This window comes from Vulpes lagopus, chromosome 11 (assembly GCF_018345385.1).
Source record: "Vulpes lagopus strain Blue_001 chromosome 11, ASM1834538v1, whole genome shotgun sequence".
Classification (NCBI taxonomy): Eukaryota; Metazoa; Chordata; class Mammalia; order Carnivora; family Canidae; genus Vulpes; species Vulpes lagopus.
The window spans coordinates 89,471,584-89,489,084 of record NC_054834.1 but is presented as its reverse complement, the minus strand read 5'-3'; the positions used below and the strand labels follow the sequence as shown (position 1 = coordinate 89,489,084).

Below are 17,501 nucleotides of genomic sequence, written 5' to 3'. Positions count from 1 at the left end.
GAAAATTTTCCAACTAATTTAATTTTTAGCTAATAGCTTTTATCTTCATTAACAATTGTGCTCTAAGAATTCTTTTCTACTGTGGCATCTGAATCATCACTGAGTAGAATAATGATCTTCACTGATGAGATGCGTAATAGAATCACATCTTCAATTTGCAAAGTTGGGGAAATGCTATTACTTACTATGACTAAAATAATGCAGGATAAATTATTTGAGGTCATATTCATTATTTAATAAAAAAGCAAAACCCACTTAGAGCTTAGCTTCCCTTTTATTTCATTGTTTTCATGGCAGTAGGCAACAGTGACATATTTTCCGAAGGAACTGCAGTTCCTCAGTTTTAAAGGATTCATCTTAGAAGCAAATAAAAATAAACAGAAGTCCCATTCTTGGTATTAAGAAACCAGGATCTGGGCACTGATGTTGCTATTAGAGAAAAGAGGCATCTCCAGTAATTGGGCCCTATGGGTTTTTTACTTGCAGTACAAAGAGAAAAGTACCGACAAACATCTTAAAGTACAAGGAAGCAGGCAAGCCAATTACCCAGCACAAGCCCACCTAGAGAGAGATACAGTCATCAGGGTGGGCAAGGCATAGTCCAGGCTGCCAAAGACCTCCTGAGTTAGGGAAGAGTTGCTCTTGAAGGTATAGGAATACATTTCATGAATCCAAATTGATTACTGAGTCGAAATTTGAAGATGTATAAGCATTCTTTTGTTTCATTTTTAGCTTCCTTGCATCCTTTGAGAGGTCTCTATTCTGGTAGGAGAATTCAGATAAGTCTCCAATTTGTATTGTCAGTAAAAATCTTCAGCACCTTCTGTTGTTTCCTTCCGGCAAACTGCAGAGTGCTCTGGCATCAATAGTGTTACTATCAAAGGACAGTGCTGCCCTGCCTTTAAAATAAGGCTATATTTTATTATCCCTTTAATGAAAAGTTATATTTACATCCTGTCAAGCAATTCCAAAAATTATCCCAAAGCCGGTGATGTAGGCCCCACACAAGTCTATATTAAATAGATCAAATAAGGACGACGAATTTACAGGGAATAGAACAGATGGAACTGCTCTATCATTCTGCTGATGATCTTGGGCCCCAACAACAACCTCTAGCAGGACTGAGCTTTCAAATATTAAAAAAGTAACTGCTATCTCGACAAGATACCCCACTGGACTTCTTCCAGCACAAACATCAGCTATAGTTTTCCCACTAATTGCTACTTTCTCAACTCTTAAGAATTATAGCATAAACAGAACACCCATTGCTTGGGACTGCCCAGCAAGTTAGGTTTGGAAGCGTCCCAAGATGCTGACTGATGACAGCTTCTTAGCAGCAGCTGGTGGCGGTTTTCATCCTGATAGCACTTTCAACACTCCGAAGTTCCTGATGAATTTAGCTTCACATGTTTGTTCCTGTAAAGAGAAGAGAAGTTTGTTCCTATACGAATACACACCCCCACACCCACATACGTATATTTATATCTGAATTATCTTTTCATTGTTTTCAAAATTTTTTTCAAAGAAATCAAAGGATAATAATTATCATAAACACAGGGTTCTACAGTGTTTTTCCTAACTTAAAGAGTGGTGTCAGTTTCAAGTGTTTTGATACAACCTAAGGAATCCAGAATTCATTCATTTCTTGCCATATGAAAGTGAATTCTTTATATCTGTGTGCCTTTGTGGGTGTTCATTCGTACGTAGGCCCTTTGAATGGCAAAATTATGTTGTCCGTATATTTTAAATTAGAATACAGCGTGGCCCTCTTTTCTCATTCTTATATCTCTCATCGTAGACATATCTTCCATGACATGTGATACCTCTTATTCTTCTACAAATTTTTAGATAGTGCCTCAATAGTGTCATTTCATAATGTGTTCCCATCAACTGTCATTTCTCTGGACTTCTCCTGTTTTTTGTAAAAGCTAAAAAAGTTATAATTTTGGAATCATAGTTGTAGTATTTCTGATATGAGGATGGTACTTAGTATAACACAGTCATCTTAGTAAATGATGATAATGAGAACATATTTCTTTTAAAACTATTTTAAGGTATAATCTGTCTTTTATATCATCCAGCTTCAAAGTCAGTTTTCTCTGATTTTTCCCTAGGGAAAATTCTACCAAATAATATGTCAAAAAATAATAATAATAATATGTCAAAAAGCTTTTAAACCTTAGGTGATAGGCATATAGGGTTTCATTATACTATTCTTTCTACTTTTATGTATATAGACATATTTCCATAATGTTTTTTTTCAAATATAGCAAAACATGTATTTTTGGAAAGCTTGTTTTTAATTCTAAACCAATATCATATTTGCTATTGTCTGTTTGTAAAAACTTGTGTTTTATGGTTTAAGAAAATGCCATTTGTTATACGATTATATTTAATATATCTTAATAGCATATTTTGTTTAATATATAATTAACATTTATAATATAATTTTAAAAGCCTATATTGCCTAAAGTGCATTAAATTTTAATTATTTCATTTGCAAAATGTCTTGTGCAAATTTAGCCTCCTCAAAGGGAAAGTATCTTTTTTTTGGGGGGGGGGAGCATCTTTTCTTTGAAGTCAACAACTCATGGTAATTTTTTCTTTTAAGATTCATTTATTTACTTGAGAGACAGAGCATGTGTGCACATACAAGTGGGGGAAGGGGCAGGAGAAGAGAGAAAGAGAATCTCAAGCAAACTCCTTGCTGGTACAAAGCCCAACACAGGGCTCGATCTCATTACCATGAGATCACAACCTGAGCTGAAATCAAGAGTGGAGGCTTAACTGACTGAGCCACCCTGGCACCCCCTTGGTATTTTTATAATAGACAACACTACTCCCCATAATTTTCAATCTGACGTTCCCCCTCAGATTGGACTTATCCATAAACTAATGTAGGGTAGGCTGAATGAGTCATGGTCATTTAGTTGTGCTATCAATTTTCTAGGGTAATTAACATGTTTAGTTTTACTAGAAAGAGGATTTAGAAATGCTATTTCATGCTAAGTGCCCTCAGGGTGATAGTTTTCTTTTCTCATACAGAGGAGCACCTACGTTCAAACCAACTCAAGAAAGAGGAATGATAATATCCCCTACACACCTCTCAATAGTTAGTCCCTCTTGTACACAAATGACAGATCATGGGATCCCTGGGTGGCGCAGCGGTTTGGCACCTGCCTTTGACCCAGGGCGCGATCCTGGAGACCTGGGATCGAATCCCACGTCGGGCTCCCGGTGCATGGAGCCTGCTTCTCCCTCTGCCTGTGTCTCTGCCTCTCTCTCTCTCTCTCTCTCTCTCTCTCTCTGTGTGTGTGACTATAATAAATAAAAATTTAAAAAAATTAAAAAAAGATGACAGATCACTCACGTTTGAGCAGTTAGTACTCAGCAATTTGAAATAAGAGTATAAGGAAATACGATGTGCTGAAAATATGGGATGTTTCAAGAGTTTGCCAGCAGTTGGTCTTACCTTCTACTTTATTTTCTAAATTATTATTTTCTGATCATTCTTTCTTAAGTCTGAAACACTATAATATTATTCTTCGCATTTGTAAATCTATCATCAGAAGGGGGAAAACCTAGTCCTAAGTCTTTCTTAGGTTATTTTTTCTTCCCTTTTTTGATGCAACTAAACCTGTTACACTTTTAACATGCAAAAAGACAAATGCATTTTGTAAATGTTTTTTAAAAACTGTCCAAAGAATGCTGCATCTGGTAACACTGTTATTTCTTGTTTTCAATATGCAGGGCGTGCTCTGTGCAGCTCCACTAATTTTTATCATTCCATCAGCATGCTATCTGAAACTGTCTGAAGAACCGAGGACACACTCAGATAAGATTATGTCCTGTGTCATGCTTCCTGTCGGTGCCATGGTGATGGTTGCTGGAGTCGTCATGGCCATCACAAATCCTCAAGACTGCACCCACGGCCAGGAAATGTTCTACTGCTTTCCTGACAATCTCTCCCTCACAAATATCTCAGTTTCTCATTTTCAACTGACAACACAACTTCCAGTTTTAAACATCAGTATTTTTCAATGAGTTGACTGCTTTAAAAAGTATATATGTTTTCAGAGACCTCTAAACTGATAACATTCACACATGTTTTAGTCACACCATGCAAAACAAAATTACTATTTTGACATTTATTGAGACTTGGTTTTCTTTACTCTTTAGTCCAATATAAAAGATTGAGAGGAAAAGAAAACTGAATGTACTTTTTTGATTTATTGCTTTATTTTTTTTAAATTAATGTTTTAATGACTGTGCTGCATTAATCTTCTTTGCAGGAGGAAAAGTGAAGTGCATGGCCCTTGCTGCCATCCTCTTAAAGCATTATTCTTTTGTTCAATAGGTGAGCCAACGTACTGCACTCTAAAATACGTAGGTGATTGTCGGTTGGAATTTTGTGTATGTATCCTTTATGAGAAAAAAAAATTGTGCCTTTTAAAGTTTATGGAATCGAAGAGAAGGGAAACTGAAAACTATTAAAGGGAATAGACATCCCAAGAGCAAAGTGAAAGTGTCCATTATAATTTCAGCAGATGGGGCAGCCTGGGTGGCTCAGTGGTTTAGCGCCGCCTTCAGCCTAGGGCCTGATCCTGGAGACCCGGGATCGAGTCCCACGTCAGGCTCCCTGCATGGAGCCTGCTTCTCCCTCTGCCTGTGTCTCTGCCTCTTTCTCTCTCTGTGTGTGTCTCTTGTGAATAAATAAATATAATCTTAAAAAAAAAATAATTTCAGCAGATCCCTTGTTTAGAGTGGAGTGAATCCCTGGAGAAGTGAATAAAGTTCTTCCCGTGTTAAAAAGCATGAATAATAGACTCTACAGAACAAGATGTGTGGAAATCAGGATTACCTCTCAAGTTTTGATCCTGTGGGAATACAATGGTAGTGCCATTAAATAAATTATAAAGCAGGGGGGAAAAAAAACCACAAGCTGTCCTCAGGCACAAGCCCAAGAGATCCATTATGTGTCAGCTTTGGACCTGTTGAATTTCAAGTTCTGGTGGGAGCATACAACTGGAAAGCTGAGCTTGGAGACTAGAAGCTTGCAAGTAGAATCAGGGCTACGGAAGAAGTATTCTCACTCCACTGGGATCCTCAGAGAGATTCTTGTTGACTGGATTCTCCAGAAGCAGACACTAAGATGGAGTTTGGCATGCAGGGTGTTTATTAAGGTTCATCACTAACGGAAGAGAGGCAGAAAGCCGGATCAGGAGGGCAAGGTGAACCACAATGCAGGCCAACAAAGCCTCAGCCAAGTCTGTGGGAGACTGGAATATATGTGACCCATCAGAGTTGTCCCTGTTCAGGAAAAATAGCCAAGTTTTAATACCACTGCCTCCATCTGTCCTTGAATGTGGGTACCTGTGGAGGCCAAGCCCTTGGCAGCTCTTTGCAGCTGAACAAACCTTAAAGGAACTGAGAACTGGATGTGGTCTTCTAGTGGCTGGGGCACCACATGCTTCCTTGTAGGGCAACTGGCAGGCACAGCTGTGCCCACCACAATGGCACTCAGTTTTTACTGAGGATTTGTAAACATCTTTTCACGAGGATTTCACGTCTTCATATCTTTGACACTCTTTTAAGAATAACAAGAAGGGGCACCTGGGTGGCTTAGTGGTTGAGCATCTGCCTTTGGCTCAGGTCATGATCCCTGGGGTCCTGGGATTGAGTCCTGCATCAGGACTCTGCCTATGTCTCTATCTCTCTCTTTGTGTCTCATGAATAAATAAATAAAATCTTTAAAAAAATAAAAATATCAAGAAAATGTGGGACCATCTGGACAGCTGCATCAAATCACACCAAATTTTATTTCTTGCCTTTTCATTTTGTATTTCAAGTTGACAATCAATAGCACTGTATTAATTGTTGCCAAATAGAAAATAACACAAGCAGAGTTAATACACACATGATGTGTTTGTACAAATTGTGGCAAACACACACACACACACACACACACACACAAACCCACAGGAAGTGTATAAAGGATAGTTTCACAGTGGTTTGAATAAAGAAGTGGTGAGAGCTGAGTCATCATGTGACTCATAGTAAGAAAGACCTGTTGAAAGCATAAAAAGCTGCACCTTAGGCAGAACCATGCTCAGGCTCAGAATATGATTTTTGCTTCAGTTAAACGTCTTCCACGCCACTCAGTTTAAATTCTATTGGCTTATAACTTTTCTGTATTGGATTTGTTTTTTATCGTTGTTTAGGAATCATAAGATTAAGTGGTTTGTGCCTATTTTTAGATTGATACATGTTTTGGTAAAATAGTAATAAAAATACTTTCATTCCATACTGAGGGAATGTAAGAAATGTTTGCAGCACTCTATCACCACATTACTCAAGACTGAGAAACACTGACCTACATAGTTAGTAGATAAAGTCACAAGATGTGAGAGTTCCAAGAATGTACCAAGAGAAGCACATCAAGGATAATGTAATTTAGCCCTTATCCACCTAGTATCTTGTAGTTTGGCTTTTGCTTCAGATAACAAAAGTTAAATTAACCTTGACTCTTCGAGTCTTTAAAAAAAAAAAAAAAAACTTGTGGTAGGAATGGAGTATTGCATTAAGGCCTAATAAATATTTGTTCTGGTTTTTTAAATTCTTAATCCACTGTAGAACAAAACTGCCTTACATGGATTGCCAGCATCTTTCAAATTATGATAGAATAAATCTTAGAAACTCACATCCACTTTGCAGAAGTACTTGTCTGTTTCTTTAGTCCATCACCATGCAAAACTCCGAGAACCACCCCCCATCTATTTTCTGCCCCAATTTAATAAGAGATTTCTACTGAAACCTGTTCCCTCCCTGCTACTTCTTGCCCCCAACAAAGCAACTTAAAGATTTAAAACCAATGTCTGAGGTTGTCACTACATTTTGACTCATAAAGTGCTTCGTAATTTAAAAAAGAAAGGAGGGGTGCCTGGGTGGCTCAGTCGGTTAAGAATCTGCCTTCTGCTCAGGTCATGATCCCAGCATCCAGGGATTGAGCCCTGCTCCACAGGAAGCCTGCTTCTCCCTCTCCCTCTGCCTGACACTCCCCCTGCTTGTGCTCTCTGTCAAATAAGTAATCTTTTTTTTTTTTTTAAGATTTTATTTAGGGGATCTTTGGGTGGCTCAGTGGGGGGATCTCTGGGTGGCTCAGTGGTTTCATGCCTGCCTTTGGCCCAGGGTGCGATCCTGGAGTCCCGGGATCGGGTCCTGCATCGGGCTCATGGCATGGAGCCTGCTTCTCCCTCTGCCTGTGTCTCTGCCTCTCTCTCTCTCTCTCTCTCTCTGTCTCTAATAAATAAAATCTTTTTTTTTAAGATTTATTTTTATTTATTTATGATAGACATAGAGAGAGAGAGGCAGAGACACAGGCAGAGGGAGAAGCAGGCTCCATGCAGGGAGCCTGACATGGGACTCGAACCAGGGACCCCAGGATCATGCCCCAGGCTGAAGGCGGCGCTAAACCACTGAGCCACCGGGGCTGCCCTGTCAAATAAGTAATCTTAAAAAAAAAAATTAAAAAGGAAGGAAGGGCATAGTATCTTTACACACTAACATAAACACCTAGCAATACATTTCCGTTAAAGGCATAGATTGGATGACACCTGTATTATGTGTGAATTGGATCTTGGTTTACGTAATGATTTATAAGAGGCTCTTTCATATCTCAACCCTAACTTGAACCACCTTCCATTATCAGAGCAGGTAAATCTCCTTATCTCTATTTCCAATGGTGTCAAGCAGTAATGGTTGTCTTTCCTAAAAGGACTCTGAAGCCTAGATTATGCAACTAAGAAAAAGCCCACTAGTCCTCTGCTGAAGACATACTGCACACAGCAGGCCTCTTTCTGGTTTTTGTGCTGCCATCTTCTCAGGAAAGCAGTATTAGCCTGTGTTTTGTTTGTTTGTTTTGCTGTTGTTTTTTTAGGAAAGCTGGCCACTGACAGGACGTGGTGTTGTCAGGTATTCCAAAAATGGCTCAAGCCTAGGCCAGCCAGTGATCATGAGATAGGGTACGCATAAATACTAACTGTGGTGTGGGTAATAATTAGCTGCACCACTCAGATAAGCTCCTTTAAGAATTTATAATAATTCTGAACAGTGTATAAAGAATTTACCCTGATGGCAGAATGGATGAGAGATACCATGAGGTAGGGACCATGTAGACGGAGAGAGAGAAAAGAGCACATTCTCTGGAGCAGTGCTTCAACATGTGTCTGAGTCCCTTGGAGGACTAGTTAAAACCCAGATTGCTGGGCCCCACCTCTAGAGTTTCTGGTTCAGTACTCTGGGGCGAGACCCGCGAATTTGCATTTCTGAAAAGTTCCCAGGTGGTGCTGCTGCTGCTGCCGTTGGTTCAAAGATCACATGTGAATCAGGCTGGAGTTTAGACAGAGATGCTAGATGGTGCCATCTGTTCAGAGGCTGGGCAAAATACAAGCAAGATGTAGACAGGCTGTGCTGGAGCTCAGGAAGTAAACTGCCACTAGGGTCATAGGAGGGAGAGCTATTGGCACATATTAAATGTCCTTATCCTTTGTCTCTTTGAAAAATCATTTTGGAGAAGCTTTCGGAGGGAAGGGGAGATACCAAGACCTCAAGATTAGCGAAGGGTAATGACAAGGGAGGGGAGGAGAGTCAGCAACAAAGAAGAAAACAGAGATTACAGTCTAAAGTCAACACAGCTGCAGTGGTTAAGCTGAAAGCCTGGTTTGGAGTCTACAGGCTCACAGGGAAGATTGCCTGAGCTTCCTGGGAAGAAAAGAAGGAAGGAAATACTCCAGTTCCTCCAAAGTACACCAAGTTTCCCTAGGACTAAGCTCTCAAGGGAATGTCTTACTTGGAAAATTACATAGAGAACATGAGTATAACTGGGCTGGACTCATAATGACATCAGGCAGATGAAGAATTCCTGTATCAGTCTCGTAGAGGACACGTTAACAATCTTGCCACTAATGTTTGCTCAACCACAATGAGGAGTATCAACAAATTTAGCTTTGGAGTTTTTATTACATTATTCATTTATAATGATATGCTAAGTGCTCTTAAAACACGCACATGCACATTTATTCTGTCCATTTCTTTTTTTTTTTTTTTTTTAATTTATTTATTCGTGACAGAGGCAGAGACCTGGGCAGAGGCAGGCTCCCTGTGGGGAGCCCATGTGGGACTGGATCCCAGGACCCCCGGATCACGACCCGGGCCAAAGGCAGACCTACCCAACCACTGCGCCGCCCAGGCGCCTCCAGTCTGTCCATTCCTAACTTCCACCTGACTCTGGTCCTTGGCAACTCACACCTATGACTAATGACGCAGCCTCTTACCTTCATATTCTGCTTCTAGTCCCTTCTTCCTTCAAGGGATTTGTTTGTGCATCACTCTGAGAATCATCTTATTAATCTAACATTAACCTGATGTCTGATGCACCACCTGCTTGTTCAGAAGCTTCCCATAAAACGCTTACGTTTGTAAAATAAAGTACAAACTCCAAAACTGTATTCAAAACTTTCATAAGTTGGTCTCAGCGTCACATTCTGGCCTTATCTCTTGTGACTCCGGGACGGAAATCTTTAACATCTAAAGCATTCTTTGCACTGACACTGCTCTGTGCGGCTTTTGCCTTTGCCCCTAAATTCTTGACATTCTCTCATCTGAATATCCAACCACTCCCTCCCATCAAAATTCTATCAGTTCTTTGATCTTCTCCCTTGCCATACCTGACATCTGGAGCTGAAGGTCAGTTCTTCTGCCTTTCGAATTCTGTAATTCTTGTATGTTATACGAAGAAACCTTGTCCATCTAACGAGACTGAAAGGTCCTTGAGGACCAACAGTGTGCTTTAAAGCTTCTTTTTATTCTTCAAATCTCATGGCAAGGAACCTTTCAGTAAACACTTAAATATCTGAAGGGAGATTGATGGTGTAAAAGGGAAAATGGTTAATTGTACCAGTAGCCATACACATTATTTTCCTGGACTTTTTTTTCAGCTCTAATGATCATCATTATAAAGTATAATAGTATTTTATTTACTTTTTAATTTAAATTCAATTAGCCAATATACAGTACATTAGTTTAGTGGCCATTTACATTAGATGTAGTGGCCAGTAATTTTTCGGTTGCATATGACACCCAGTGCTCATCACAGCGTGTGCCCTCCCTAATGACCATGATGCAATTACCCCACCCCCCACTCCCCTCCCTTCCAGCAACACTTAGTTTCTTTCTTATAGTTGAGAGTCTCTCATGGTTTGTCTCCTTCTCTGATGACTTCCCATTCAATTTTCCCTCTCTTCCCCATGATCCTCTCTGTTGTTTCGTATATTCCACATATGAGTAAGACTATTTGATAATTGTATTTCTCTGATTGACTTATTTTGCTCAGCATAATACCCTCCAGTTACATCCATGTCAGTATAAATGGTGAGTATTCATCCTTTCTGGTGGCTGAGTAATATTCCATTGTGATACCATGATGGTACCATATCTTCCTTATCCATTCATCTGTTCATGGGCATCGCAGCTCTTTCCACAGTTTAGCTATTATGGACACTGTTGCTATGAACATTGGTGTGTAGGTGCCCCTTTGGATCACTGCATTTGTATCTTTGGGGTAAATATCTAGTAGTGCAATTGTTGAGTCATAGGGTAGCTCTATTTTTAATTACTTGAGGAACCTCCATACTGTTTTCCAGAGTGGCTGTACCAGTGTGAATTTCCCACCCACAGTGTAAGAGGGTTCCCCTATCTCTCCATCCTCACCAACATTTGTTGTTTCTTGAATTGTTAATTTTAGCCATTCTGACTAGGGGGAGGTGGTACCTCATTGTGGTTTTGATTTGTATTTTCCTTATGCCAAGTGGTATTGAGCATATTTCACATGTCTGTCAGCCATTTGTATGTCATCTTTGGAGAAGTGTGTGTTCATATCTTCTGCCCATTGTTTGATTGGATTATTTGTTTTTTGAGTTTAGAGTTTGACAAAGTCTTTATAGATCTTGGATACTAGCTCTTTATCTAATATGTATTTGTAAGTATCTCCTCCCATTCCATAGGTTGTCTTTTAGTTTTGTTAACTATTTCCTTTCCTGTGCAGAAGTTTTGTATCTTGATGAAGTTCCAATAGTTCATTTTTGCTTTTGTTTCCCTTGCCTTTGGAATGTCTAGCAAGAAGTTGCAGCCGAGATCGAAGAGGTTGCTGCCTGTGTTCTCCTCTAGGATTTTTATGGATTCCTGTCTCACATTTAGGTCCTTCAACCATTTTGAGTTTATCTTTGTGTCTGGTATAAGAAAAGGGTCAGTTTCATGAAGAGACTTCTTCTTCAATAAATAGTGCTGGGAAATTTGGACAGCCACGTGCAGAAGGGTTTCAAACTGTCCTTTTTCCATTGGATATTCTTTCCTGCTTTGTCAAAGATTAGTTGACCATACATTTGAGGGTCCATTTCTGGGTTCTTTATTCTGTTCCATTGCTCTATGTGTCTGTTTTTGTGCCAGTACTATGCTGTCTTGATGATCACAGTTTTGTAATACAGCTTAAAGTCAGCATTGTGATGCCCCCAGCTTTGGTTTTCTTTTTCAACATTCCTCTGGCTATTCGGGGTCTTTGGTTTCTTACAAATTTTAGGATTATTTGTTCCAGCTCTGTGAAAAATGTCAACAGTATTTTGATAGGGATTGCACTGAATGTGTAGATTGCTCTGAGTAGCACAGACAATTTAACAATATTTATTCCTTCAATCCATGAGCATGGAATGCTTTTCCATTTCTTTATGTCTTCCTCAATTTCTTTCAGAAGTGTTCTGTAGTTTTTAGGGTATAGATCCTTTACCTTCTTGGTTAGGTTTATTCCTAGGTATCTTATGGTTTTTTTGGTGCTATTGTAAATGGGATAGATTCTTTAGTTTCTCCTTCTTCTGTCTCATTTTTAGTGAAGAGAAAGGCAACTGATTTCTGTGCCTTGATTTTTATACCCTGCCACACTGCTGAATTCCTGTATGAGTTCTAGTAATTTGGAGGTGAAGTTTTAAAGCATTGTGGCCTGAAAATATGCAGGGAATAATCCCAATCTTTTGGTACTGGTTGAGACTTGATTTGTGACCCAGTATGTATCTATTCTGGAGAATGTCCCATGTGCACTTGAGAAGAATGTGAAGTCTGTTGTTTTAGGATGGAATTCTCTGTCTATATATGTGAAGTCCCTCAGGTCCAGTGTGTCATTCAAAGTCTTTGTTTCCTTGTAGATCTTCTGCTTAGATTATCTGTCCATTGCTGTGAGTGGGGTGTTGAGGTCTCCTACTATTTATTGTATTATTATCAATGTGTTTCTTTAATTTGGTTACTAATTGGTTTATATAATTGGCTGCTCCCAAGTTAGGAACATAAATATTTATAATTGTTAGCTCTTCTTGTTGTAAAGACCCTTTAACTATGACATAGTGTCCCTCTTCATCCTTACTTTGGTTTAAAATCCAATTTGTAAAAAAAAAATAAAATAAAATAAAATAAAATAAAATCCAATTTGTCTGATAATGAAGATTAGTACTCTAGCTTTCTTTTGAGGTCCATTAGCATGATAAATGGGAATCTATGTCCTCACTTTAAACCTGGAGGTGTCAGGCAGCCCAGTTGGCTCAGCAGTTGAGCACCGCCTTCAGCCCAGGGTGTGATCCTGGAGACCCAGGATCGAGTCCCACGTCAGGCTCCCTGCATGGAGCCTGCTTCTCCCTCTGCCTATGTCTCTGCCTCTCTCTCTCTCTCTCTCTCTCTCTCTATTTCTCTGTGTGTCTCTCATGAATAAACAAACAAAATCTTTAAAATCAATCAATCAGTCTGGAGGTGTCTTTAGGTCTATATGAATCTCTTATAGACAGCATACGGATGGGTCCTGCTTTTTTATCCAGTCTGATACCCTGTGTCTTTTGATTAGAGAATTTAGCCTGTTTACATTCAGAGGTAACTGCTGAAAGACATGAATTTAGTGCCATTGTATTACTTGTAAAGTTCTTGTTTCTGTAAATTGTTTCTGTTTCTTTCTGATCTACATTACTTTTGGGCTCTCTCTTCACTTACAGGATCTCCTTTAATATTTCTGGGAAGGTTGGTTTAGTGGTCACATATTCTTTTAGTTTCTGTTTGTCCTGGAAGCTCCTTATATATCCTTCCATTCTGAGTGACAGCCTTGCTGGATAAAGTATTCTTGGCTGCATGTTTTTCTCATTATTGTCCTGAATATATCATGTCAGCTCTTTTTGGCCCGTCAGGTCCCTGTGGATAGGTCTGCTGCCAGTCTAATGTTTCTACCCCTGTAGGTTAAGAACTTCTTGTCTCAAGCTGCTTTCAGGATTTTTTCTTTATCTCTGTAATTTGCAAGCTTTACTATTATATGTTGGAGTGTTGATCTATTATTATTGATTTTGAGAGGAGTCCTCTCTACCTCTTGGACCTCAATGCCTGTTTCCTTCACCAGATTAGGGAAGTTCTCAGCTATGATTTGTTCAAATATATCTTCTCTCTCTCTCTCTCTCTCTCTCTCTCTCTTTCCTTCCTCTAGGATCACAAAAATTCTAATATTGTTTTGTTTTATGGTATCACAGATTTCTCAAAGCCTTCCCTCATGGACCATGAATTGTTTTTTCTCTTTTCCTTAGCTTTCTTCCTTTCTATCAACTTGTCTTCCATGTCACTTACTCTCTCTTCTGCCTCATTTACCCTAGCTGTTAGAGCATCCAATTTAGACTGCATCTCAGTTAAAACATTTTTAATTTCAGTCTGACTAGATTTTACTTCTACACTAAGAGATTCTCTAGTGTTTTTTGTGCTATTTCAAGCCCAGCTAGTATCTTTATAATCATTATCCTGAATTCCAGCTTCAACATTTTACTTATAAACATATTGATTAGATCTGTGGCAGAGAGCATTACCTCTGGTTCTCTCTTTTGTTGTGAATCCCTCCTTCTAGTCATTTTACTAAGAGAAGAATGTATGAATGAGAGAAGAAAACCAAAAATATCAACCACAACCCAAGTGAAATCCATACTAGACAAATCCAAAGAAGTCAGAAACCAAAAAAGAAAGGAAAAGGAAAAAGAAAAAGAAAGGGAGAGCCAGGGAGAGAGAATATAATATCCCAGGTGGAGAAATCAGGGTGGTCCACTTGGTCCTGGATGTATTCTGGTCTGTGTATCAGAAGACACTAAATATCAAGATTGTAAAGAAAGCAAAACTTATATATATACAAAATTGAAATTGAATATGATGAAAGGAAGTAAAAAATGAAGACTATATCTCTAAAATGTAAATCTAACCCTCTCTTCAGTAAACCCTCAGGGATAAATGGTCTTCACTTTTGTGCCTGCCAAACCCTGCAGACTCCTGTGGTGTGCACCTGCACCGATCCTTCTAGGGGTAGGTGCAGCCTGCCCCACCCACCACGTGCATGGAGAGCTGTTATCTGACCCCAGTTCGAAGTTCATGGCAAACAGAGCTGAGAACCCCCACCTGGGCTCACTACCCTAACCAGTTTCCCCAGTCCAATGCTTGAGAACTCTGCTTGCTCAGGCACCCCCATTCTTTCTGTGACCCTGAGAATCCTGGGACCACAGTGTCACACCTAAAATTCTGCCACACTTCACCACCAGAGCACCTATCAGGCAGGGAAGTCTCTCACTGGGGCACATTTCTAAAGGTTCCAATTTTGAGCCCTGGGGCTCTATCAATTTCCGGCAGCCAGCTGACAGAGCTGACAGAGGTTCCCTCCCCTTGCCCCTTGTCTTCTGATATGTCCCCTCAGATTCACTTCTCCACACTTCTTACCTTGCAAAAAGTGATCACTCTTCCAGTTGCAGAATTCCAGCAATTCTCTTCTTATATCTCAGGTTGAACTTGTAGGTGTTCAGAATGATTTGATAGCTGTCTAGCTAAATTCAGGGAACCGGATGAAACAAGTCTCCTACTTTTCTGCCATCTTGCCTCCCTCCAGTTTAATAACACTTTGATGTGATGTAGTCATTCATCTAACAAGCTGGTTTAGAGAATTAAGTTGGGTTTCCTATTTTGCTCCATTATGCATTGAGCCTTCAGAGAAATTTTTTGGGATATTCTTAAGAGGACTCTGAGTAAATAACAATCAGTACACATCTTCTCATTTGCTTTGACTGCTAAATAAACATTGGCCCTTATCTTTTTTTTTCTAGAGATTTCATTTATTTATTCATGAGAGACACAGAGACATAGGCAGAGGGAGAAGCAGGCTCCATGCAGGGAGTCCAATGCAGGACTCAATCCCAGGACCCCGGGATCACTCCGAGAGCCATAGGCAGACACTTAACCACTGAGCCATCCAGGTGCCCCCACTCTTATCTTTCTTAAATATAAGCTCCTTAGACCTAAGAACATGTCATGTTTAGTTTTCTTTTTTGCCAGTGTATGCTCATATCTTATTCATAATGCTTGCTGAACATTGAATGACTTGACTGTATCTAATTGATATATATATTTCACTCAAATTTATAATGCACAAAGAAAACTCACATTAACCTATTTAATATTATTTTGGGGCAGCCCAGATGGCTCAGCGGTTTAGCGCTGCCTTCCGCCCAGGGTGTGATACTGGAGACCCGGGATCAAGTCCCAAGTCCGGCTCCCTGCATGGATCCTGCTTCTCCCTCTGCTTGTGTCTCTGCCTCTCTCTCTCTCTGTGTCTCTCATGAATAAATAAATAAAATCTTAAAAATATATATATTATTCTTAAAAAATGAAGCACCAAAACTTAAAACCAAATGTGCCTATGATTTAGGCACAATTATCACCTTGCCTAATCTCAGCAGACAGCTTGGTAATTTTATAGAGCACTGAAAAGAAGAAGTGGTTTAAGAATACACAGGCAAAATATAAGAACAACACTTCAGGCAGCATATCAGTTTGCGGTTTTAAGTGTGAAAGACTTTGGAAATGTTTATATCCAAGATACAGTGGCAGCTATATATTTATCATTTTAAATTTCAAAAAAATAAATAAATAAATAAATTTCATTTTGCCAGAGGACAAGGCCAGTTCCAGTAAAACAAATCCTGCTCAGGCTTCCTAGAGTCAGATCCTATTGTAAAACAACATTGTTCTTTATTCTTTATGTTCTGAGAGAGAAAATAGTAAAGCACCCACAAAAAAAAAGAAAAAAGAAAAAAGAAAAAATATTTTATCCCAGAACAGCAGTCTTTGGGTGGCTTCTGACTTTTGTTAGACAAGTTTGCATTCTAATAAAGTCTTAAAAAGAATTTTCTAAGTTACAACTTTTAACTACTGTTCCTCCATGTACAAAATGTAGATAAGCCTGGAAGTTGAGTAAAATAACCTTGGGTTTTATGTGCTGTGTCTCTTAGCATTTCAAAAAGAATTTAGATTTATTTAAAAAGCCATAAGAAGAGACAAGGGAAGGAAATTGACTTTAAACTTTTAGAAAAACAGAGCTTAGAAAAGACCTCAGTTTTATACAAGGGGTTGCTTGACTACATAAACACAGTGGGAGGGACTCCCTGTTCTAGAAGACAATCCAACCTTCTAAAGTAGACATTGTAAACAAGAGAATAAGAAACTAAAAATATTGGCTTCAGTTTGGAAAATTTCCTTGGAATAAATGGTTTTCTATGTGTAACCTAAAAGAGAACTCCTTGCCTCCAGGTGATCTAGTTAAAACTGATCTTAAACCCCATTCTGTAGTCAGGAGCCTGCTCCCATCATTTCAGCAAATTCTTCAGGCTTACTCTTTCATGCTTCTCTATGCCACCATAAACCAGGGTTCTTTTGCTCTTTGTCTGGATACTGTAGATGCAAAACACAGTGCTTTCATCAGTTTCTGTAAAAATCCACTCACATGCATTGAGTAAAGTTTTTATTGTTGCATCTTTTGAAGATTTAGAGTGGTTTACAAGGAAGGGTCACATCCTGGAGCAAGGCCTTTGACTAATCTTTAAAGCTCACCATCTAAGCACCTCCTTTACTCTTCTTGTTTTCCATTACCTTCTCCAGATAAACAAGCAACTAAGAGAACTCAGACTTCCTCACCGAGGTTCCAGCATCTTCAGGCCTCTAGAAAACCTCTTTCCTACTTTATCCCACACCTTGCGATTATATTTTTCCAACGAAACTGCCATTCTCTTCCTAAGAAGAATCCAGATGGAAACTGTCAACACATTCACATTTTTCCATTTCCTTACATATATGTACCCTGTGATTTATATTCTGAATTGCAATTGTGGTGACTTTGCTCTCCATAAAAAGAGAAGCCCAGAAGACATCTGCCTTGCATAAAATTAAAATGTGGGCTCTTGGCTTTAACTAGGAGCTGTTCTATCCGAAGGGGTAACAGAAGGTTGACCACTGTGGTTTCCCAAGACAGCTAACCCACATTGTTTAAAGCTGCTCCCCCTGAGGCCTCTACTTTGTGTCCTTAGCCATTGTAATTTTTCACTTCAACACCAGTACTATTCTCCAAACAA

At 39.3% G+C, this 17,501-nt stretch overlaps 1 protein-coding gene and 1 long non-coding RNA gene across 3 annotated transcripts in view; one reads left to right on the top strand and one right to left on the bottom strand.

Moving 5' to 3' along the window:
* Positions 1-4,519, top strand: part of SLC38A11 (solute carrier family 38 member 11) — a 55,987-nt gene extending 51,468 nt beyond the window's left edge. The window contains exon 12 of the mRNA XM_041774048.1: positions 3,751-4,519. Coding sequence (XP_041629982.1) covers positions 3,751-4,044 — 294 coding nt within the window. The 3' untranslated portion in view covers positions 4,045-4,519. The remainder of the gene's footprint in view (positions 1-3,750) is intronic.
* LOC121501720 lies at positions 256-15,652 on the bottom strand. 2 transcript variants are annotated; one of them, XR_005990671.1, is made up of 3 exons: positions 14,821-15,652; positions 9,726-9,910; positions 256-1,416 (listed from the first exon to the last, which is right to left on the bottom strand). It is a non-coding gene; the product is annotated as an uncharacterized LOC121501720 (long non-coding RNA). The 2 variants fall into 2 exon arrangements; XR_005990670.1 differs by lacking the exons at positions 9,726-9,910; positions 14,821-15,652 and adding an exon at positions 3,104-3,266.
* Positions 15,653-17,501: the final 1,849 nt, after the last annotated feature.